This window comes from Astatotilapia calliptera, chromosome 2 (genome assembly GCF_964374335.1).
Source record: "Astatotilapia calliptera chromosome 2, fAstCal68.1, whole genome shotgun sequence".
NCBI lineage: Eukaryota > Metazoa > Chordata > Actinopteri > Cichliformes > Cichlidae > Astatotilapia > Astatotilapia calliptera.
This window is the reverse complement of record NC_137423.1, coordinates 2,230,586-2,255,197: the sequence shown is the minus strand read 5'-3', so window position 1 is coordinate 2,255,197 and position 24,612 is coordinate 2,230,586. Positions and strand designations below refer to the sequence as shown.

General features: G+C 43.4%; 1 protein-coding gene across 1 annotated transcript; it reads right to left on the bottom strand.

Moving 5' to 3' along the window:
• Nucleotides 1-1,745: 1,745 nt before the first annotated feature.
• On the bottom strand, nucleotides 1,746-23,262 carry ugl (ureidoglycolate lyase). Its single transcript, XM_026181407.2, has 16 exons — nucleotides 23,146-23,262; nucleotides 22,329-22,368; nucleotides 20,751-20,875; nucleotides 20,461-20,679; nucleotides 19,788-19,878; nucleotides 19,093-19,169; nucleotides 18,804-18,914; nucleotides 18,659-18,718; nucleotides 17,832-17,988; nucleotides 15,537-15,735; nucleotides 9,313-9,391; nucleotides 9,128-9,220; nucleotides 8,705-8,777; nucleotides 8,550-8,617; nucleotides 5,788-5,912; nucleotides 1,746-2,885 (listed from the first exon to the last, which is right to left on the bottom strand). Exons 3-16 carry the CDS (start codon nucleotides 20,865-20,867, stop codon nucleotides 2,720-2,722), a joined length of 1,635 nt encoding a protein of 544 aa, XP_026037192.2. The 5' UTR covers nucleotides 20,868-20,875; nucleotides 22,329-22,368; nucleotides 23,146-23,262; the 3' UTR covers nucleotides 1,746-2,719.
• Between the last annotated feature and the right edge of the window lie 1,350 nt (nucleotides 23,263-24,612).

Genomic DNA, 24,612 nt, shown 5'->3' with positions numbered 1-24,612 from the left:
TGTTAGATCGGTCCCAGCTGTGTTTCCACTTCCCTCGTTACACCTCTTTGTATTTAAGCCCTTTTCCTCTGCCCGTTGTTGCATCGTCTCATGTTGCTGTATGAGTCTCTCTGTGTTCCTAGTTTTCCAGTGTTTTTGTTACAGTAAACTAAAGATGCCTTCCTCAGTTAATTCTTTTTAGTTTGAGTTGGGCTAGCTCCCTCATCCTGCCTGCCACAGCATGTATCATGACACCTATATCGTAGTCTTACTACATGGGCAGGTTCATCCATCCTTTCTCTAATGCCTAATCTCTTTTTCACCAACAGAAGGATGTCTTTTCTTGCCATATTATTCTCAACTCCAACAGACTCACAGCTTCCTCCATCTTTGACTCAATATCAGGTGCATTTTTCCCAAGGATCTGGATGATCTGCATTCTGACATTTTCATCAGAGACCAGAGACACCAACTCATATCTCATCATATGATGAGCAGATCATATAAATCTAATCACATAAAACTATAACACTTATGAAGACTAAAGGCAGGTAGGTGTTCTTTAGCTTTAAACACGAGATCATTATAGTAGTAGTCAGTATTACAGCACATGTATGCACACATTACTAAAATGTCACAACTCTGTTGGTTATTGAGTGTTTATTTCAGGACAGTGGTGCACAGTTACCACCTTCTAAGATCGTTCCAGTTCAGGATTCCAGTAATGGATTTTTCAAGTTCATGTGGAACTCCTGAACAGCATGTGAGGGTTTTTATGTGCTCATTCTGTTGGAGTCAAATTGTTGAATGTTGTCATTGTGTTTCTTAAATTTGTAAAGTCTTAGTTCAAACTATACGAACAAAGATGTTCCACCTCTCCAGCTACTCTGTGCTGGAGGAGGTTTTATTGTAGATACATCCTATCTGAAAGATCTGTTTCTCGTGTTGTAAGCTTCCTGCTTTTATGATCCTTTTGGTGAGCAGGAGGATACACACACACACACACACACACACACACACACACACACACACACACACACACACACACACAGTGCCTTGTCTTAGAACCATTGGGGGGGTTTGCGGTGGGAGGTGCTTGTAAACTATTGTGTATTGTAACTGTCATGTCAATAAACAGCTGCGAGGAAGCTGCTCTTTGAAAGATTTGGGCTAGAGACAGGTGATGAGCATTGCTCCACTGCCTGGTTCTGACCAAGGCTTCCCTCGTTAGCGAGTTAAAGAGCGGTTGAAGATGTTCTGTCTTGGTTTCGTTCTTCATGAGGAATAAGTCTCTAAACTAGCGGGGCCTGTTCAATAAATCCAATCCATCCTCTTCCACTTATCTTTATCAGGGTCAGTGAGGGATTGTGATTTGCTGCTATATAAATATAGCAATATATAGGACAAAATCAACACAAGATAGAGGAAACAGAGCTGAACATGGAACACACAGGGCAGCACACTGTGAGACTAAAACAAGAAACACATTAAACACACACTAAGACTGTGGCTGACTACAGGGAACAGAGGGAGGAGAGGGAGGGCGACAGACTTCACAGGCGAGCACTGAGGGAAGGACACAGAGACGAGAGCTAATAACAAACAGCCTCAACTAGAAATACAGATCAACTCAACTAGATAACATAACAGTGACGATTAAACAAGACTCAAAAACCCATCAACACAAAACACTGGATCAACGATCCAGGCACCCTAACAAAGGCTTTTAGGATCTGCTGATAATAACAAATTACAGTCAGTCCAAATGTGAACATTGACATCCAAGAATGTCCTTTATTGGTTAGATACAGAGTTGTACTGTCTGCATTTTAGACCAAGAACACAGATGGACTGAAGGAGGAATCCTCCTTTGTCCAGTCTGCCGGGGCAAACTGTGTGAAGTGTGAAGAGTGGACCCAGGTGAGGTCATACCACAACTCAACTTTAACTGAAGATGAGCTTTTTATTGAGGCAGGAAAAGGTACAAAAATAAAATGGTGAACACAATGCAAAACTAAACAATGTCCTAAACTGGGTAAACTAGAAAGGAAACATGAACCATGAAAAACCCCGCTGAATAGAAAAACAGACAAGAAAAGCTCTAAACATTGCAATGTGGTATGGAAGCATGAATGGCCTGGAAAAACTGCAGACGATCAGACAAGGAAAGCCTGAAAACACACGGACTAAATACACACAGGAAGATAATGAGGGAAGTGGGAACACATGGGGAAACAGCTGACACAGATGCACATACCGACGTTACAGGAGAAACGTAAAACTAAACACATCGAACACAGGAACACAGGACCTCTTCAAAATAAAACAGGAAACATAATGAGACGCAGACACGACAACATGAACTTGACAACACAAGACATGCAGACATGAAACGCATAAAGGACAAAGGAGACTTACCACAGGGGTTGAAAGCACAAGGGGAATCTAATAAACAAAAGAACTTAGATAACCTAATGAACAGCCATCTTTAAACAGAGGGGGGCTTATAACACCATGTGCCACCTACACTACAGCTCTGAGATCCCTTCCCAGGTGCCTCAACCCCCACTCACATCTTGCATCTGATGACCTCGATAGCTCATAATGGTTTGACCTGAAACATCTGGTAATAGTGGTTCAGTGACCCATTAAAGGACAGTCTCAAGTAGGGTTTAAATATCTGAGCTGTCAGATGTGTCTATCCCCCCCAGCACACACAGAGGTATATAGTGCCACAGCTTCACAGTTTCGATCGCCTCAGGTCTTTGTCCAGAGCTTGCATGGGTTCAGCGTTCTGGGAGCTGAGGAAGGTGTGGTCCTGGTTCAGGTAGGTAGTGATGAAGTCTGGAAAATGTCTCTTTGCGATCACCTCCTGGAACATGTTTGCTGCTGTGTGTAACCTCTGTCTGAAAAAGAAAGATAAAATCCTGAAAATAGCTTATTCAGACTGCCCTCTGGCAGAAATGTTGCAGCTATCTTGCAATGATAAATGGTAAATGGGTTGGTTTTTATATAGTGCTTTGCTGCTCTGAGCACACAACTTGCATCAAACACCCACTCACAGATTCAGACATTTTCAGTGCACTTGTATAAGTGTTTTCTGTCTATAATTGACACACATCCATATTCTGGTGGATGCATCGGAGAGCAACTTGGTGTTAGCGTCTTGTGCGAGGATATTTGGCATGCAGATGGGGAACGAACCACCAACCTGCTAGGTGACCTGCTCTGCCGCCCTATTTTATCAGAGCGAGAAAAGAAAAAGAAAACATCATCTTACATATGCTATAACATGCACGTTTAGGAAAACCAAAACCTGCAGGTTTTCGATCTCACCCTGGGTCAACACACCTGAATCGCATGATTAGTTCATTACCAGGCCTCTGGAGAACTTCAAGACATGTTGAGGAGGTCATTTAGCCATTTAAATCAGCTGTGTTGGATCAAGGACACATCTAAAACCTGCAGGGACACCGGCCCTCGAGGCCTGGAGTTGCCCACCCCTGGTCTAGTGCATCCTATGCTAAGGGAGGCAATAAGCACTGAAGCTCCTTTCCTTAGTATTTGGAGAATTGGAACTTTAATCATGATCGCCACACAGATACTTTCAGGTCGTGTCTCTCAGTTAAGAACCTTCCTAAGCCAAATGGACTATTGGAACTGTTTCCATGAAAGGGTGTACGTGGTCTACAACAATGCTTAGGAAGGTGGTATGTGTCAAAGTAACTGCAAAAAAGCAAACAAAAACAAAACAAAAACAAAACAAAAACTAAAAGGTGAGTTTGCATCATAAGCAAATTAAGGATGTTCAGAAATTATAGGTGTCATGGATGTGGTGTTTCAGTGAAAACTCTAAAAGGTTATACATGCATCATGAATTTGAAAATTAACCAATGGGCTGTTGTCAGTGCTTATACAGCTGGTGCACAGCTCAACTGACCCATCGAGTTTTGTCGTGCAAAAGCTGTTGCACAATAAAATGTGCAATCAATACACTGAAAAATAGTTGCATGTTTAATCAACTGGGAATTTACCCAAATGTATTTATTTAGACAGAGATCTTGACAGATATATATATATATATAGATATATATATATATATATACAGGAACATCTGTGCCGAGTATAACCTGGAAGTCCCGAGGTCAAAATGGGAGACGCCCCCAAGGGTGGTGGAGAACGACCGAGCTAAGATCCTGTGGGACTTCCAGATACAGACGGACAAAATGGTGGTGGCTAACCAACCGGACATAGTGGTGGTAGACAAACAGAAGAAGACGGCCGTAGTGATCGATGTAGCGGTTCAAATGACAGCAACATCAGGAAGAAGGAACACGAGAAGCTGGAGAAATACCAAGGGCTCAGAGAAGAGCTCGAGAGGATGTGGAGGGGGAAGGTAACGGTGGTCCCCGTGGTAATCGGAGCACTCGGTGCGGTGACTCCCAAGCTAGGCGAGTGGCTCCAGCAGATCCCGGGAATAACATCGGAGATCTCTGTCCAGAAGAGCGCAGTCCTGGGAACAGCTAAGATACTGCGCAGGACCCTCAAGCTCCCAGGCCTCTGGTAGAGGACCCGAGCTTGAAGGATAAACCGCCTGCAGGGGCGTGCTGGGTGTTTTTTTTTTATATATATATATATATATAACAAATTTTAGCAAAAGAGGATCAAAAGAACATGGGTGCTCCATGTGCCTTTTTCTTCAAGCATTTTTCTTTTTTACTTTATTTCGGAGTGCACCTCAACAATAACATTTAACTAATTAATCACAGTTTAGCTAAATAAAAGGACCTGGCTTGCATCAGTCACATGATGACCTGATGACTATTAACCAATGCCCACTCTTGATGTCAGAGCACCAGGATGCAAACTTGTGGCCATAGTATATACAGTATGCTGGAGAATACTGTATGTGTTGTGTGTGTTCTATGTGCATGTATTTTTTGTTACATTCTTACCCTACTATGGCCACCTCTTTCCTTTGCCCTACTAATATTCCAGTTTCACTTTATTTCTCACAGTTTTTCAATCTGTTGCCTTGTGGTTCAAAGTGCTGACACCAATCTTTACATTTTATTATTATTTTTATAACACTTCCTTAATCAGCTACCATCTCTCCTGTGGACTTTTTAATGTCTACAGTCTCAGATCAACATAACCCTGCCCTGCAGCACTATCAGCCGCAGGAGCAGCAGCAACATTGCACCCCAGCAGGTAAACATGGCCTACGTTTGCTTTGCATTGCCCCCACCTGATGACTCTGTGATGCAGTTCCATATTAGAGTCCTGATGAATGTGGTTTGTTGTTATTCAGCCTGGTTCTATGTGCCCCTTTTAACTTTGAGCACCCCCCTTCAAACATCTCTGCACAGCCCTGACCAACACTCTTGAAACAAACTGCATATTTGTTGATTATGGCTCAACAAAAATTATTGGATGACAGAAAAAAGAAATCATGCGACTAAGACAAACTCGGGTTTCATTAAATCTTTCTGCAGTAAAAGAAGCAATAGAAAGGTATCCCAAAAAAATCTGTCACTTTTCCATTTTTTCCACATTTTCTGTGACATTTAAAAGCATTAGTAGCATAATTTGACAAATCTTCTCCATGCTGAGATTATGGTGAAAACTCTCATTTAATCAAAAAAGTTGGTGCAAATATCCTGGGACACAGGATTCATCAGTCAATTAAAAATTAATTATTATTTACATTAAGAAGGCATTAAACATATATATTGTATTCTTCAATGAAGGATGTCACTGGAACCACTCACCTACCATATCCTCTTCAAAGAGGGTGCATTTGCTTACCTAACAGAGCCACAGTGGGGACTGAGGTCCATGATGAGCTCCTTGATGAGGTCAGTCACCAGCTGCCTGCTCACCACCCTGCCATCGTCCTCCAGCCGGGTCTGATGACGGACCCACTGCCACACCTGACAAAGACACAAAGCAAAACATGGTCTTATGATCTATGATCACGGCTCATGTTAAGTTGGCTCCTCCCATTAAATGGTAAATGGCCTGCATTTGTATAGCGCTTTACTTAGTCCCTAAGGACCCCAAAGCGCTTTACACATCCACACATTCACACCCTGGTGATGGCAGCTACATTGTAGCCACAGCTGCCCTGGAGCGCACTGACAGAGTGTGTGGAGGTGCACGCAGTTTCCCCTCTTCCATGGTGTGAACGAGTGCATGTCTACGTGTATGCTGTGACACAGGTGGAGACGGCGGATTAGTTTCCACTTCTATTGGGTGGAAGTTGGTAGATGTGGATTGCATGATTGGATGGACTGCGGTCTGTTAACCTCCAGCTGACAGCCACTTTGCATCTCTGCACCCAACACAGAGGCAGCAGTTAAATAATGTTTGTAAATACGTATCCACAGTACATACAGAACAGCTGGCAGCAGATTAGTAGCAGTGAGAAGTGTTTTTTGTTGATTTTCTTTTCTTGGTTATTGCTTATGGACCTTGAAGATTTGTTATTCAAATCTTTGTTGTTTTGGCATTGCTCACCTCTGAAGCAAACACACTGCTGTCTGGCATCCTGAATTTTTCTGCATTGCTGTCCTTTACTTGAGAGTGGGGAGTTACATTTCATAGTAGGACTAGGTTACCCCTAGCCCAGGGGACACTAGAGTAGATGGAGTTTAAGTTTGATAGGAAGATAATCTTACACACTTAACAAACTTCATGTGCCTGTATCCTTAAATGTCAAGAATAAAATAGCTGAAGGAGCTCTGTGCACAAAGCTGGATGAAAGGTGTTGTTTGGTAAGCAAGCTCCTGTAGAGGGAATTCAACTGGGTGCTGTTGCTGGTAATCTTGCCCCACTGCCTAAATCTCCGTCCTCAAACAGGTACATCTACAGTGGAGCCACAGCTGTGTGCATAAAGGAGGTGGAGTTAACAGGAGCAGTTTGAGGTCAAAGGCATTCATGTGTAAGAGATGAAGATGGAGCAGCTGTATGCGACGGTCTTTCCACCTCTCAATCAGCCCTTCTAAAAACTGGCCAAAGAACATTTGCTCTTTAAAACAACTAATGAGTGCCAGAATCTTACAGGCTGAAATTTGAGAAAAACTTCCACCCAGACCTGACTGCCCAGTAATTCAAATACGGTGAAATCAGTGAACGGTGAGTGTGAAGACTGTGGAGTGATTTGTGGTCCAGAATGTGTTTTGCTTTACTCAATATTGAAATGCCTCTTGAAACTTTGTTCTGTACATGTTTTATATGAGATTTCCAGCTTATTTTGTATCCAGTATTACACCAAGACCCTTATGTTCATGAAGTCTTTCAGTTTCCACACAATCTAGATCAATCTGCACTTTGACTTTAATTGAGGATTTACAAATAACATCATTTTGGTTTTACATAGTTTGTTCCTGTCAAACTATACCCAGCAGTTCCATTAGATTACCCCAGAACAAAACTATTTGTGTCATCTGAAAATAAAACCAGTTTTAATATATCAGATACTTTACAAATGTATTTTTATAAATAAGAAATAGTTTGGGGCCCAGTACAGAACCCTGGGGAACACCAGAACAATGTCCAGCACAACAGAGCCAGCAGTGCACGGGCAGCAATGCATTTCTTACTTGGAAATTCCGACACACTTCACATTTAAAGAAGAAAGGGATGAAATCTGACCGTGCAATGCAAACTCTGTTTGCCAGCAACCAAGCTGCTCTCAGCGTCAAAAGACTCCAACCTGAAGAAACATCTGGAAGTACGTTCTTTTTAAAAAAAAACTAACATTAGCCTACTGCAGCTAGCTTGTTTTAGTTGTGGTAACTACCTGGGTTACGTGCCACTTCGGTATCTTGGATGTACTACTGCTGTGTGATTTATTACTATTAATGAAGGCAGCATTACAACCTGCTAGCTGCAAATAATCATGTGCAGTTCTGAAAGCAGACAGAAAGAAAACATATTACTGATACAGAAACAGTTTTCTGTATGAGATCGCTGCAAAAAGTGCAGCCTTACCTAATGTCCACCTACTGTTACTCCACCAAGTCTAACAGTCTGCAGTCGATGAACTAACCTCAGCTAACAATGTTAGCTTGGTTGCAGGTAGCCTTCAGTAACAGTAATAAGTCACACAGCAATAGTACATTCATGTAGCTGTAAAAGGCATGACAATATATCAAGTAATCCAAAGTATTCAGAACACGTTACTCACATTAAGTAACTTCATGGAATATGTTACAAACTACTTTTTTACAAGTGACCTTCCCAACACTGACTACATGAAGTAATTAACCCACAAGCAAAACCTATTCAGTGATACTTTTAAAAAAATGCCGCTAAAAGGAGAAAGAAGCATGCCACATGACACTGAATGAAAAACAAAAACAAACAAACAAACAGGGTGCATCTTAGTCACTGTGTTAAATATGTATCTATTAGAGCAAATTTAAAAAAGAAATGTGCTTGTTTCCCAAACAACATTGTCAAAAACATTTAAATATATGCTAAATACTAATTACTTGTGGGTGTAGATCAAGCTCTACATGAATCTCAGCAACATATGCTCTGTGGTGCTCGCTTTGAGAACTCACCTGCGATCTAGAAATTTCTGCTGTGGCAGAATCTTCAACCTGGCCTTTGTAGAAGAAGTGGCCTTTACCTTAGAAACACAAAATGGTATCAACATACATGTATATAGCATTTAGTGCATTAAGCATTTTTCCATGGATAATATAAAAGTACAAACCTGATAGCCAAGCATTAATAAAGAGCACACCAACTGCAATGTTATACTTCAAACCATTAAGCGTGACTCCTCCCTACGAAGAATACAGCACACCAAAACGTTTTATATATTATATTATATATATAATTCTAATTAAATATCTTTAGGAAAAGAACACAATGTTTGATTCATCATCTAAAATAAATGAGGCAAAGTGGTTATTCTGTGGACAGAAAACTATATCGTATGCATCTGGTATAGAGGATGTTTTCACTCATGCCTAACATCATCTAGATGTGAAAGCCTCCCTCTTCCTGTTGGATGAAGTCTTCCTACCCACACTAAAATCTGATGTATTTCAATCAATTAAATGTAATGCTAACTGTAATATTACTGTTAAAAGTTTGAGGTGTGTTCTGCAGTTCACTAAGAGCAACCACTAACTGAAGGCATGGATAGCAAGTCTTCAGGAAATACAGTCACGTCATTTCGGAGCTGGTCAAGCTGGTTATCTCCTTCGGTGTGGCCCTTGAAGAGCTGGAAAAGATGAAGAATTGCCACACACTTTCACATTTGCCAATCACTGTAACTTTATATGCATATAAAGCTTTATATGTGTCAGCGCTCACTTTCTGCATGGGCTCAACCAAATTTAGGTCATATACCATGAAACCATCCACACCTGCAGTAATCTCTAATAACTTCAACCTGAAAGGTGGAAAAACACAACTGGATCAGCGGACATCACTGAATATGTATTCAGATTGTATGTATTGTCATATTTTCATATGCTATACCCTGTGGGGAAAACAATAATGAACATTTCTTGAGTTTAATAAAATGCACATATACCAAATACAGACGTTATACACACACACTTATCCACGCACACTGACACACAAACACACAAACACACACTGTAAAATGTAAATAAAAATAAAATGCTATTTGCTAATCTCAGAAACCCATATTTTAGTCACAGGCTAACTGGCAACATGTCAGTAACATGGCACGTACTGGAGAAGTAAAGAAGTAAAGATGGGGGTAGGTTCACCAATCTATAAAAAAACACCATCTACAAATTCTGGAACAATTTCAGAATCCCAGGAAGTTGATTCTGTTCATCTGGAAGTATTATTTTCTGTGGGAGAAACATCTGTCAGTCATCCAGGGGACTTTTACAATTTCAGTTGATGCATGCAATTATCCAGGTAAGGAAATCACAAAGTGGGCTCTGTTCGTTGGATATGAAATGACTGGGATTTTAATCCACTGGCGATTAAAATGGGATCGACTTTCTGAGATTTCCTTACTTGAGTGGTTGAGTTTGCATCAAGGTGATTTCAGAAGGTTGTGAGGACTTGAAGACCTTAACTACAGTACATAATCAAAGGAGAAGTCGAGGTCTTGTCAGGGTCTGGAACAGGTCGGGTGGATTTTTCTGGCTGCTCCTTCCTCCCAGCCTGTGTCTAGCTGTGTATTTGACCAGTATATGTTGACTGGTATTTTTAATGTGTCTTAGTGTTTCCTGTTTGTTTGACAGTGTCACATCCTATGTTCAGTGTGTTCAGTTTTCCTCCTCTCTTGCCATTATGTGTATTTGCCTCAGCTGTGTTCCCCATATGTTTCTTCTTCCTCCTCCCTCATCACCCTCTTGTGTATTTATGTTGTATGTTTATCCCAAAAGGTTGATTCTGTTCATCTGGACGTTTTCAGTGGGAGAAGTGTTTCATCACTCATCCAAGTGACGTCTTCAGTCTCAGCTGACTGCAGGTTTCAATCTTATAAACAGTACTTTTGCACAATGACTGAAACCAGCCCACTGAAGGAACGATGGGTCATTAATATGCAAAGTGGCATGCCCATCGATGAACAACCACTGACCAAAGCCTTGCCAGCTGGAGAATCAGCCGAGCCTGTCCAGCCCCCTGCAGCCTTCATGCCACCACCTGCTGCAGAGGTCAAGGCAGGCGGTCCCTCGCTGCCTGAGCATGAGGGACACCCATCACCGGAGCCTGTTGCAAGTCCTGTGCAGGCCTGACCAGAGAAACCAGAGCTGGATGGGTGAACCCCCTGAGAAGGTTCGTCACCTCTGCCGGGCCCCTGTGAAGTACCGTTGGCCACGTGGTCGACCACCAACCATGACACTGCCACTGACAGCTACTTCTCTGTCTATTTACGCCCTGTGTTTTCCACTTCCCACACCCATGTGCTGTGAGTTTCTCCATGTTTCTGGTTTCCCCTCATGGCTCCCTGTTCCAAGTTTTAGTTTTTAGTTTCCAGTTTCTAGTTTGTTTTTCGTGAGTTTATTTTTTGAGTGTCTTTTGCACAGCACAATAAAGCTGCTTCTTTAAGTTCATCCCTCTGCATCCTGCCTGCCACAGCACCAAGCATGACAGACCCAACCCTGCTGACATCTACTGAAAGAAATCCACAGAGGCTCAGAGTGTCAGAAGTACATACAGGGTTAAAAGTATTCATAGATTTCCATTAATATTTGTTTAAATGTGCTTTAGCAAGTTGTACTTCAACAGAAGCTTTTGGCAGCCATCCACAAGCTTCTGGTGTATTTCTAGCTTCATATATGACTAATAAGCATAGTTCATAAATTTTCAATGAGGCCTAGGTGGGTGCATTGGGAAGGCCATTCCACAAACTTAATGTTAGCCTGCTTTGTCCGTTCCCATCACAGTTCTGATGTGTAGATGAGTAAGTTGTTCTATTGGACCACCCGGTTATTTCCAGGTTTTGACTGTCAGCTGTTGGATTAAGGTGAAATGGAAGAATTCAGAGTGAAAACTGTTTTATTCATTATTCTATCCCCTGTGCACCAGAATCAGAATCAGAATCAGAATGGGGTTTATTGCCAAATGTTGAGCAGGTTTACAACATTAGGAAATTGCTGCGGTGCTTCAGTGCAAACATAGTGTCATAAATAGCACTTAAATAGACATGGAAAAATAAAAGTAAGAATAAGAATTAAAAGTGCTACGTTGAAAGATATATACATGAGTGCAGGTGGTGATCAGTGCCAAACATGGAATGATGCAGTGACACAGCGTAGGGTCATGTGTTAGTGGTGGGTACAGTCATATGGTTATTGTTCATGTGTCCAACAGCAGAGGGGAAGAAACTGTTCTTATGGCGAGAGGTTCTGGTGCGAATGGACCGGAGCCTCCTGCCTGAGGGGAGCAGGTCAAACAGACTGTGTCCAGGGTGAGAAGGGTCAGCTGAGATCCGAGCTGCACGCCCCAGTGTCCTGGAGGTGTACAGGTCCTGCAAAGATGGGAGTCTGCAGCCAATCACCTTCTCAGCAGAGCGCACAACACGCTGCAGTCTCTGTTTGTCCCTGATAGTGGCTCCAGCGTACCACACGGTGATGGAGGAGGTGAGGATGGACTCGATGATTGCAGTGTAGAACTGCATCATTGTCCGTGTTGGCAGGTTGAATTTCTTCAGCTGCCTCAGGAAGTACATCCTCTGCTGGGCTTTCTTGATGACGGAGGTGATGGTGGGCTCCCACTTCAAGTCCTGGGTGATGGTGGTACCCAGGAAGCGGAATGAGTCCACAGAGGTGATGGGGGTGTCAGTCAGGATGATGGGGGGGAGTGGGGCTGTGTGCTTCCTGAAGTCCACAATAATCTCCACTGTCTTCTGGGCATTCAGCACCAGGTTGTTGTGGCTGCACCAGGACACCAGACGTTCAACCTCCCTCCTGTAGGCAGACTCGTCCCCGTCTGAGATGAGTCCAATAACGGTGGTGTCATCTGCAAACTTGATTAGCTTGACAGACTGGTGGGTGGAGGTGCAGCAGTTGGTGTACAGGGAGAAGAGCAGAGGAGAAAGAACACAGCCCTGAGGGGAGCCGGTGCTGATGGTCCGGGAGTCCGAGACATTCTTTCCCAGCCTCACATGCTGCTTCCTGTCCGTCAGGAAGTCAGTGATCCACCGGCAGATGGGATCAGGCACATTCATCTGGGAAAGCTTGCCTCGGAGATGGTCTGGAAGGATGGTGTTGAAGGCAGAGCTGAAGTCCACAAACAGGATCCTGGCGTAGGTTCCTGGGGAGTCCAGATGCTGCAGGATGAAGTGTAGGGCCATGTTGATGGCGTCATCTACAGACCTGTTGGCTCTATATGCAAACTGCAGGGGGTCCAGGAGGGGGGCCGTGAGGGTCTTGAGATGGGAGAGAACTAGGCGCTCAAATGACTTCATGACCACAGATGTCAGAGCCATGGGTCTGTAGTCATTTAGTCCAGTGATCCTAGGTTTCTTGGGGACAGGGATTATGGTAGAGGACTTGAAGCAGGCAGGCACATGACATGCCTGCAGTGAGGAGTTGAAAATGCCAGAAAACACTGGGGCCAGCTCGTTTGCACAGTGTCTGAGGGTGGCAGGAGACACACCGTCTGGGCCAGGAGCTTTCCGAGCATTCAGACTCTTAAACTGCTTCCTCACATCTGCTTCATGAATATGAAGAGTTGTGGTGGGAGGAGGTGGTGTGAAATCCTCTTTTGATGGTGGGCTCCCAGTACCACCAGTACCACTGTCAGCAAAACAGTCTCAGAGCATGACTGTACTGCCACTATACTTGGCAGCTGGTGCAGTATTCTTAGGTTTGAAAGCTAAGCCTAACCCTAGTGAAGCTAACCCACTTCTTCTTCTCCTCGTTGTTTCAGTGACACTGGTGTTTCATTTCAAGGTAAGCTTGGTGGTTCCTGGGTTGTTCCTGAACATCCTAACACATTTTCTCTCATATAAGGGTGGCAGTTTGGGTCTTCTTTCAGACCTTGGCAAAGTGGGGACACACTCCAAAATGTATTTTTATGTACAATTGTTTCAATTGATGATCCTGGAATCTGCAGTTTTAGAAATGGACTGTACACTTCTGGATTGGCCTTCCCAAAGCCCCAACTTCAACACTACTGAAAATGTGTAGACTACGCTTATCCTTATAAACCAGGAAACCAAATCATTTAAACTCTACCAATTCTGCCAAGGAGAATGGTCAGGTATCTAGCAAAAACAATGCCAGGAGCTTGTTGATGGCTAAAAAAAAGCATCTAGTCAAGGAGTAATTTGTCATTGCTAATCAAATATTAGTGGGGTGCATATAGTTTTGATGCTTTATGTATATTTCTGACGCTGTGTGGATCAAACAAATTTAAATATTAGACAAAGATAACACGCAAGAACTATGTGTTTATTTTTAAGGGGATAAGTCCAAACCTACATGTCCCTGTGTGAATAGGTATATAAAGGCTCCGAACCGTAGTAAAGGGACCTCTGGCTAATACGTCGGGTTCGTGTCGGGCTTATAGCCGAAAACTAGCTTTACTTTGTTGTCTGGGTCAAGTTTTAGAAAGAGGCGTTGAAAGGCTGCTCCAACGGAGCTTATTGTTTCAGAGGAAAACAGGAACACGGTGTACAGTCGAGTCTTAACAGCTTACTTACAGCTGGGCTCGTCAGGCTCTCTTCTTGGCTGCAGTGGTTATTATTATATTTACATGCTTCCAGCTCCCGTTTCTGCTCGGTGACAGCTCGTACTTTTCCTTTTTCTCCCTCCCTCGCTCACAGACACATAACGGGTATGGCAGTCCATTCTCCCTGCAGCACGAACTACACTGCCCATCAGGCTGCATGCTTTAGGCCGATGCCTGTAACACTCTGCCTTCATATTAAATCATTTTTGTGAATAATTCTTTAACGTATTTCTTCACGTCATTATGCTGCTGCAAGCAGTGGTGACATGGGCGGCGAGATTGAGTCACAGACATTAGAGCCTCTTAATGCCTGTTTTGTTTGGGTTTCCACCAGCGTGGAACCGAAAACAGAGAGGGCATAGCCGAACATATGAAACAGGAAAAGACCGCCGTGTAATCCCTTTATTTCAGCAAAGTAACTGTATTCTGAATACCACCTTTTTAAACGGTAACTGTAACAGAATACAGTTACTCATAGTTTGTATTTTAACTACGTAACGGTGGTACATGTATTCTGCTACTCCCCAACACCGGCTATGAGTCTTTCATAGTGCATTGGAGGAATTCTGACCCACTCGTCTTCATAAAATTGTTGTATTTCAGCCACATTTGAGGGTTTTCAAACATGAACCACCTGTTTAAGGTCATATAACCTAAGCATATCAATTGGATTCAGGTCAGGACTTTGACTAGGCCACACCAAAGTCTTTATTTTGTTTTCCTTGAGCCATTCAGAGGTGGACCATTCTCTTGCTGCAGGACCAACTGCACTTTAAGTTGAAATCACAAACAGATGGCCGGGCTTTCTCCTTCAGGATGTTTTAGTAGACAGCAGAATTCATGGCTCCATTTACCACAGCAAGCCACAGCCCCAGACCATCATACTACCACCACCACCATATTTTACTGTTGCTATGGTGTTCCTTTTCCGAAATGCTCTGTTACAGTTACGCCAGATGTCACGGGACACGCATCTACCAAAAAGTTAACTTTTGTCTCGTCAGTCCACAGAGTATGTTCCCAGACGTCCCAGAAGTCTTGGGGATCATCAGAATGTTTCCTGAACTGAGACGAGCCTTTATGTTCCTTTTGCTCAGCTGTGGTCTTCGTTTTAGAAATCTGCCATGCAGGCCAGTTTTGCTATTTCTTATGGTGGAGTCATGAACAGTGACCTTAGCTGGGGCAAGTCTTCTGTACAACACAGGGGGGAATTATTTTTTTTACACAGGGCCATGTAGGATTGATTTTTTCCCCTAAATAATAAACACGTTTATTTAGAAACTGAAAAACACTTTTTCACATACAGTCTATGTACAAGCCTGCATGTTCAGGCTGTGAGCATGCAAGTATCTAATGGGAGATATTTCTACCTTGTGACAGAAGCCAACACTCTCCTGTAGGTGTCACTGAGTGGGTCTTCAGGCAGCAGCAGGGCAGCCATGCCTCCAGTGGCCAGTGCTCCTCGCCGATGACATGTCTTAACCAACAGATCCATGTAGCTGCGCAGAAAATGCTTCTCCATGTTCACGTATTTATGGCGGTCGGGCAGCAGGAAGGCTGGTCGATGACCTGGAGAACTTCTTCAATTCATGTTCTTTGTTGTACACTTTATGTACTGTGAAAAGTTGCTGGACTGTTAAGAGTTACTAAAGTTTCCACTAGGCTGCGGTTTAACTCTTAAGTCCCAGGAATATTGACTAAAAGGAAATGTAAAATATTATTTTGTAGTCAGATTTAGATTGGAAACATAATATCAAGATTATTATATTATCTGAAGTACTATGGCTTTAATATCAATATGGAAATCAGCTGAATTTCAGTAGAAGATCTGTGGTTTCACAAGAATTGGTGCAGAAATGAAGGAAAAAACCTAAAATGACAGGGGTGTGGTCTCTAGCTCTGCTGCAGTGGAGGGGTGGTGCAGGGGACCTGAGACGAGAGAGCTGCAAAGCTGACTGTCTGGAAAAGGCCTCGTGCCAAACCACAAAGAAACATTTCTGTGTGTCCAGACTTTTCACAGTCCGACCCTCAGGCCACGCCGCCCGCGCAGCCGATTTAGTTGCTGGCCCAGATGCTGGCAGAGATAGTGGCCATGCAACGCGAGCAGGCAGCTGCCCAGAAGGATCAGCTGCACAAGCTGCGGAAAAAGGCTGACGGGCAGATGCAGGTGCTGGAGCGGATGGTCAGGGTGACCCCGTTGCTGCCCCCCCTTGCTCTGGAGGTGACTGTGCACTGGATGGGGAAAGGTGATGACCCACAGGTTTTCCTGAAGGCATTCTGGGCCACAGGGGAGGTGCGCCAGTGGCCTGCAGCAGAGTGGTGCACTGCGGCTGCTGCCGCTGTTGTCAGGGGAGGACCAGACGGCACCGCCTGCCACCAGCCTCACGAGGTAACTTCTGGGACATCTGTCCGGCTGTGCTGGATTGCCTGGAAGATCATTGCTGGTGGTTCTGGGCCAGCCAGATGAAGGGGGATGACCGGCCATTCACGTGGGCCTGGAAATTGCATGATGTGATGAGGTGGCTGCAGCCTGAGCCATCAGAGGGTGAGGCCCATGTGTTGGCAAAGGTCAAGCAGTTCGTGGAGAGGCTGCCCGGTTCCACTGCCATTGGTCAGCGAGCCTGGAGGCTGCGCTCACCCTGGCTGTCCACCTGGCAGCCATGGCAGAAGGAGCAGAGTGGGGCGTTCTTTCCCACTCCCACATCCACCCCCGAATGTCAGTTGGTTAGCCAGCCGGCCATTGCAAAAACGCCTTTGCACTCACTGCGATTAAGGGCGATCCCATTTAAACGCTTAGGTATGGACTTAATCGGGCCATCACCAGAGTGCAAGTGGCTATCACTTTGTATTAGCTCTGGTGTATTATTAACGCGATATCCAGAAGCATTGCCACTGCACACCATTTCTGCAAAGAGTGTGCTGCAGGCACTGTTTCAGTTCATCTCCTGGCCGGCATCCTGAAAGAGATACTGACTGACCAGCACCCATCATTCATGTCTCACACACTAAAAGAGGTGTATAAATTAGGGGGCATTAAATCTGTTCGGACCAGCGGCTACCATCCTCAGAGTGACGGGCTGGTGGAGCAGCTCAATAAGACTTAAAAGTCCATAAGTTCATTCACAAGGATGAATGAAATTGAGAGTGCTGGCTAGCCCCTCTGTTGTTTGCAGTGCTGGAGCTGCCCCAGGCATTTGGGCTACCACTTGTGAGGCGTGCAGGTGCGCCCACAGGCGCAGGACATGGCTGCCATTGGATCCTGCCCCATCCCAAGACCAAAAAGGAGGTTAGGCGGTTCCCTCAGCCCTTTGACTGACGGGTCTAGGTTTGGCCGGATGCGGCCCCGGCCTCAGTGAGGCGGTGTGGTCTCTGGCTCTGCTGCCATGGAGGGGTGGTGCTGGGGGCTCAAGGGGCAGCGCAGGAAAGGCTGATGAGGCAGGTGTTGTGCTAACGAGGTCTCCTTCCTTTTAGTAATGCCAGGGACCTGAGACTAGAGACCTCAGAGTGTGGAGTCAGATGCAAAGCTGACTGCCTGTAAAAGACCTCGGTGCCAAACCACAAAGAAACATTTCTGTGTGTTAAATAAAAGAAACAGAAAACAGTCACCTGAACGCTGCGTGGGGTCCAGATTTTTCACAGACTACAATCTAGAATTTTCAACTCACCAAACTTATTGACAAAGGAGGCTGAGTAATCCCAGATGCCACAGTTGAGTCCTGCTGAATGCTCTTGCAGCTCATAGAGAATCTCCTCCATCTCAAAGGCTGCTAACACATTTTCAATCAGCACTGTGGCCTTGATGCTGCCCAGAGGAAGACCCAGCTAGACACATGTGAGACATGGATTCAGTCAGATACGTATAGAAGCAGTCAACAATGCATCCAGTCCCTTTAGGCTCTAACTGTTGTGGTACTGTCCTGGCTAGCATGTCCCTGTAACACTGGGACAAGAACAGAAGGATCACGCTTTGGACAGTTTACACCAGGCTACTGGAGAGGAGAGTGCATTGGTTAGTCAAAGAGTATGTTGCACTAACAGCCTGCGTTTTGAGATCTGATGTGTTTTCAGATTCAACATGATTCTATATACCTATATATAACTGTTATATATACTTGGTACACAGTTCCTGGGGTTCAGTAGATCCCAGGAATGACATGTGTCTGTCCAGAGAAGTCCCAGAAACACCGAAGATGCTGCACATGGCCTTCAGTTCACCTCGGCCTCTTGTAGAGGGCCTGAGGTTAAAGGATAAAGGAGCTTTTAGCTTTTCAGCTCCATCTTTTTTCTCTTTTGTTTGTCAGTCTTTATCAACCACTTCTTCCACATTAAACTCTCTTCTACAAGGTGCACGAGAGCACAGGGAAGGTAGGTGGCAGGCCGGTGTTAGGCTGCTGTCAGTGCTTGTAGGGCCAGTGCACAGCGGCTACAAGCCAGAAACACAAGGCATAGTACAAAAACAAGTTTATACATAAAGACCAAAAACAGTGCAAACCTTCTGCTGTGTCCAAACAAATATTTTGTTCCAGAGTCTGGCCTCCATGTAGCCCTCCACCTACAGAACAAAGGATAAAAGTGCAAACCCAGATAAATGAAATCATCAGCATGTTTGAACATATGTAGGTTTGCACGTGTGTTACTTTGGACAGGTAGAAAAAGGGTCCACTCTTGTGTTCGAACAGTGCCTTTCCACAGTGAAACATGAGGAGCCCAAAGTCAAAGAGCGGGCCAGGAGCTTCTTTCCCCTCCACCTGACCACAGAAAAGCACACGTGTTGTTTTCCTCACCAGTCCTTTCATGTATATGATCCTTAGTACCACTTCTGTTATTTCAGTGAATTTGTGCCCCTTATGTCTGTGTATTCAGACCACATTCGATTGCTTCCAACAAAACAACCACTGTAACAAACTGATGAAAATTCAATACTACCATCATGTTGTGCTCCACCATATTCCACGCACGGGGACGCAGCATCAGCACGGGAGCCTGAGATACATGTGGAACATCTGCAGACGAAGGACGCCAGAGGAATAGCTTATGAGAAAACATGGTAAAAATAAAAACAGCTTTTTTAAAGGATTTTTCTACGGATTTACAAGTTAAAACCTCAATGTAAAAAAGTCAAAGGGTTACTCTCAGGAGCTCAGGGAATTCCAGCACAGTGAGAGGATGAAGGACACATTTCCTTGCTGCTAAATATTCCACATTCAAGTCTTATATCAAAGTAGGAGTGGACGAGAACAACAGAAACAAAGTGGTAGCCCGGGTCATGTGGCCCATAGTGTGCAGAAGTCACCAACTTTCTGCAAAGACAGCAGCTACAGACCTCTAAACTTCACGTTCAGATTTGCTCCTTCTCACAAATGTGTTTTTGGAAGAACGGTAACATATTCCCATAAATATACTCCTAAACCTTCTAGAAGTTCTTCCCAAAAGAGGTGAAGCTGCACAGTGTAGAAAGATATCACATTAAACCCTATGGATTAAGCCTGGCTGTCACTCAAGCTCATATGTATGTGAAGGCAGACGAGTAAAGACAATATAATGTTCTTTCTTTTTACTAAGATTGTACGGACTGTGTCTCTCAGAGTAAACTGAAGATAAAGGTGAAGTAGAGCTCTTACTGGGAAACAGGTTATGCACTGCTTTAAAAACATTGTAAATGCCTTTGATCTGGTTGTAATACGTCGGGCAGTTTCCATCATCAAAGTCAACCTGCAGAAACCAAAAAGAGCTCTGTAAGAAAAAAGTCAGCAATGACTCAGAAGAAACAACATTAATATATAAATTTAGGTAACGATGTCAGACATGATTATAAAAAATCAATATTAAGAATTCGGTTTTTTAACAAACCCAGACTGTGCAGCTGGGAGGTGAACAGTGTTGGCAGACATTCGATTAAACGGTCTAAGAGGAAACTAATCTAGCGAGGGTGTTGGTTCTGGTTCAGCTAACTCCTCCCCATTTTATTCACCTGTTTGAAACAACCAAATAAATAAATTTCACCAATGTAAAACACCTAATGTGTGACCAAAGAAGACCAAGGACTGTTGAGCAACTATGATCCTACAGATGGTAAATTCTGTTGTTTTAAACACTTCATGTTCTGTTGTCAGTAAAACAGGTTTATGAAATTAGCAAATCATTACATGCTGTTTGTATTTACAAGTCTGACCTTTTGTGGAATTGTGCGTTTGATAATGCTGAAACCAACACAAAACACACTGACATGAGCAAACCCAGTGTTAGCAGTGAACATTACACCTTTAGCTCTGCATTATTGCACCTGTGTAGCACCTGTATGCCTTGTGCTGGTGACAGAAGAGCTTTAATGAAGTGCTCAGTATCGCAGGGTGCCAAGTCTCCAATATCTACATGTCTCTTTTGGAGCCTTGAGGGGACGGGAAGGACCTTCCAGTCTGGGTCTCTCCTGATGTGTCTGGTACTTTCCAGGAAGCTTGGCAGATCACCTGTGAGATCCAGCTGGGCCTTTTTAGACACTCTCAGCTGTAGAATCTGAAGAGAGAATCACCCTGACTCAAACAAGTCCTTCGTTTATTCACAAAGAGGTTTTTTGGCTGTCCTACCTCGTCCACCTCCTCATCAAATGTGGAAATCAGCTCATGCAGGAAGTGGAGGGAGTCAGTGGTAAAAAGAGTTGCACATTCTTTTTCCAGGCCTAAAGGAGAAGGACACAGCTCCATACTGGACACTGGACAAAAAGGTTTGTATTCAGCACCATTCGAAACGTCCCTGGGATTCCCCCCCCCCCCCCCCATAAAGAAAGGTGGTGTTGCCAGTTAAAATGCAGACCAGTAAACAGTCTGTTGTCTAGTCATTTAAGCAGCAAGAAAGGTTATTACTGTACAGATATATTTGTATCACTCAAAGGTAAAGATAACATGGCAGCCTGTGAAAACAATCTGTGACAGGAGCAAAGAATCCGTTTTGGCTTCGGTGTTATCCTTTTCTCAGGACGCCGCTCAGTGTGTGCGCTTGTTTGTGGGGCTGAGAGTAACCACTCCTTGTAACCCGCTGCATAAAGTCTTTGTGTACAGAACCAGATTAAATATTACTGAACATTTTTCAGTTTCCCAGCAACAGCTAGTTCAAGCACAGTGTGCTGATGCTACTAAGTACTTTTTGACAGAGTGCAGCTTAGTGAAGTCAGAAGTGCAGCGTCTGCATATTTTCTGTAGAGGGACGCACTGCTTCATAAGTGGGCTCCACAAGGTGGCACAGAAATGAAAGGTGACTGCAAGCAAGGTTTACGATGGCTTCTGTTGGCAGAGCACGAGGTTTAACCCTAATTACTTGGTGTTTGGTCAAAGGCATGAGGACCTTTAGCAGTGCTGCAGAATCAGGGGTCTCAGATGAACTACCTGTGAATTTCATAGATTATGTTAATGGTTTCTGGCACAAACTATGTGGCAGGCACTCAAAACAGAACCTGGAAAGGTTTCAGGTCAGGATGAAATATTTCAATGAAGCAGCAGTTTAATGATGGTGACCAGGTCCTGGCTTTGTTTTGCCAGTTGTAGGAACACTGTATGAGTCTCTGGGCCAAATACTGTGAAACAGCAAACGTCAGAACAGAATGATCTCATATTTCTCCAGACCGCAGGAAGAAACGTTTGTCACGTTAATTTGTTGAGACCATATCATGTTTGTGCTTTATCTCTTGGTTCATCAGGCTCTGTAGACTCTCCTTCCTCAGCAACAGCTCCACCTTTGACTGCTTGGACAGCAGCACAGTCACAGTCACACATTTGTGTGGGGCAGGAGCACCAGGTGGATCTTTGCTGCACGGTCAGTTGAAGAATTCAAAAAACGTTTGATGAAAAGTAATGAAAGTAGCAGCCAGGTCCTTATCAAATCCAGTTGATGAATGAATTATCGTTAAGTGTGACAACCTCTATAACATCAAAAAGAGTTACATCTGAGACTCGTTTAACATGCTATCAAAGTCCACGGCAGTACGACCAGAAAAAGACCAAACAGGGTTTGTCAACATTTCAGCTTGTAGCTCTGCAGCTGTTCATCATGTTCATTATTCACTTGGATTTTATTTAAAGATGAGAAGAGAAGAGATGAGATGAGAAGAGATGAGAAGATAAGATAAGATGAGACCATCACCAGCAGACAGTTGTAAACTAAACACAAACCTTTGTTTTGGCTGAATGCAAAGTTCCCGAAACTCTGAGTCTGTGAAAAGAGAACAACAAACGAAATTTTTTGACTGACAGAAAAGATACAAACAAAATAACTTTACAACACGAGAAGAAAGGGAGGACTGAGGCTGTAAATGTACACATGAGGGAAACCAGAATAATGAGATGCTGCTGGAATTAATCCAAGAAGACAAATGAGACAGAAGCTACCAAAATAAATCAGGAAGTAACAAAAAGAGCAACGGAAACAGAGAATTAACAACACACAGAAGACAGTAGGACAGGAAGACTGAGCCTCTGGGACTTAACTCAAACAATTAGCAATAATTAGTTATATAAGGAGACAGAATTAAAACCAAGCATAAAAGCGTGAGGGGAAAAGCTAAAATAAAACACTCAAAATGACCAGAAGAAAGAACTAATTAAGCAGAAACATACAATAATAAACACAAATACAAGAGTAAAGGTTAATGGTAGAAGAGGGTAAAGGACCCAGCACCATAACAAGTTTCTCAGTTATTTGATTTTGGCTTCATTTTTGTTGATGAAATAATAACACAATATTTTACACACTATGCAGTTCTGAGAAAAATAATCATTTCATTTCAAAAACAGACACGTTGGATTACTGTGCAGCCTACAGCACAGTAATCCCAGCTGGAAATGCTGCACCAAGATACAGCTGCTGCACATCTCATGAAGCTGTTCAAACTCCATAATAACATCTCTCCATCGCTGCAGCCGTTTTGCTCGTAAAGCTACATTCAGTACGGTGCATGTCTGTTTAGCTGCAGAATAAAGGAGTACTCACAGACGTGCAGTGACGGTGCTCTGCTCACTCCACAGACGTGGACTTTGCTTTGACGACTAGTTAAACAGCAACACAGTTGTTTGTATTCAGAGTTGAAAGTCCTTAACTACAAGTGGAAATTCAGCATGCAGCCAGTCAAACATACAGTAAACACTATTCAGTCACATGCTCAAATGAACAATGTTATTTATGTGTAATGAGCAAAACTGTGGTTTTTCTGGACAGACTGGACAGTTACTCTTGAGTTTGGCATGTAGTGGGTCAAGTATAAAGAACAACACTCATGTTATCTGGATGTTATCTGTTTTTGCTGGACAGTACTGAGGCACTCTGTAAGTTGGGGGAAATGCCTTCCTTCTTGTAGTAAGTGCGCAGGGAAAACATACAATACAAATCAAAAAACACACCAACCCATTTGAATCAAATAGCAGCCTGGAAGGGAGGTGAACCATAAAAGGTGCTACAAAGAAAAGCAGATGCACCATCAATGTCAAAAACACACATTTCAAAGGTGAAAATACGGTTTTACAAAAGGAGCACATCATGAACAACACTCACCTTTTCCATAACGTAGGGTTAGAGGGGTGTCCTCATTCTCATTCTGTTGTAATGCATTCGCCCTTTTCTTCATTCTCACGTTTGCCCCATTTCCTCTCGTCACCTTGCACACATTAAATAAGGACTTTGTACAGGGTGGGTCATTCATATGGATACAGCCTAACAACATGGGAATGGTTGGTGATATTAAAGTCCTGTTTGTGGCACATTAGTATATGTGAGGGGCAAACTCCTCAAGATGGGCGGTGACCATGGTGGCCATTTAGAAGTCGGCCATCTTGGATACAACTTTAGTTTTTTCAATAGGAAGAGGGCCATGTGACACATCAGACTTATTGGTAATGTCACAAGAACAACAATGGTGTGCTTGGTTTCAACGTAACTTTATTCTTTCATGAGTTATTAATAAACAAATAAATGTTTCAGTTCTATGAAGCTTTGAGTATTTTGGATCAGTAGCTGCTGTGTTTGTTGCATCATATTGCTGTAACTGTTTATATGCTTTATATATTCTGAGCTAAGTTGATCTATAGTGTTACATCATATTCTATAAGGATGTTATGTGTTTGTAGACTTTCTGCCCAGTTTGACCCATTTAGCAGACGTCAGCCTGTTTAAGGCTCTGATATCTATTCTGTGTGACTTACAGCAGTTATGACATGGTCTGATTTTCTCACCCAATAAAGGAATATTTCATATATCAGTCTACTCTTCATTCTATCAGACACAGTTATCACAGCTCGTACATTTGCTTTTTACACATATATGTAAACATTGAGCCAAATTTAGTAATGCCAGCATATTAAACGAACAATATTTGTCTCTTATGTATAACACATCTATAGATACACTGTCACAGATACTTGTCTTTGAGTGAAGATTTAAGGTGGTAGGAAAATAACTGCAACA

What these genes read in the sequence shown, in the direction of transcription:
- ugl (XM_026181407.2), bottom strand. Translation starts at nt 20,867, where the DNA reads ATGGAGCTGTGTCCTTCTCCTTTAGGCCTGGAAAAAGAATGTGCAACT. An exon ending in GTGTTGGCTTCTGTCACAAG is followed by an intron (nt 9,392 to 15,536) that starts GTAGAAATATCT and finishes TCCACCTTTCAG; the next exon opens with GTTGAAGTTATTAGAGATTA. An exon ending in TGGTTGAGCCCATGCAGAAA is followed by an intron (nt 9,221 to 9,312) that starts GTGAGCGCTGAC and finishes CATCTTTTCCAG; the next exon opens with CTCTTCAAGGGCCACACCGA.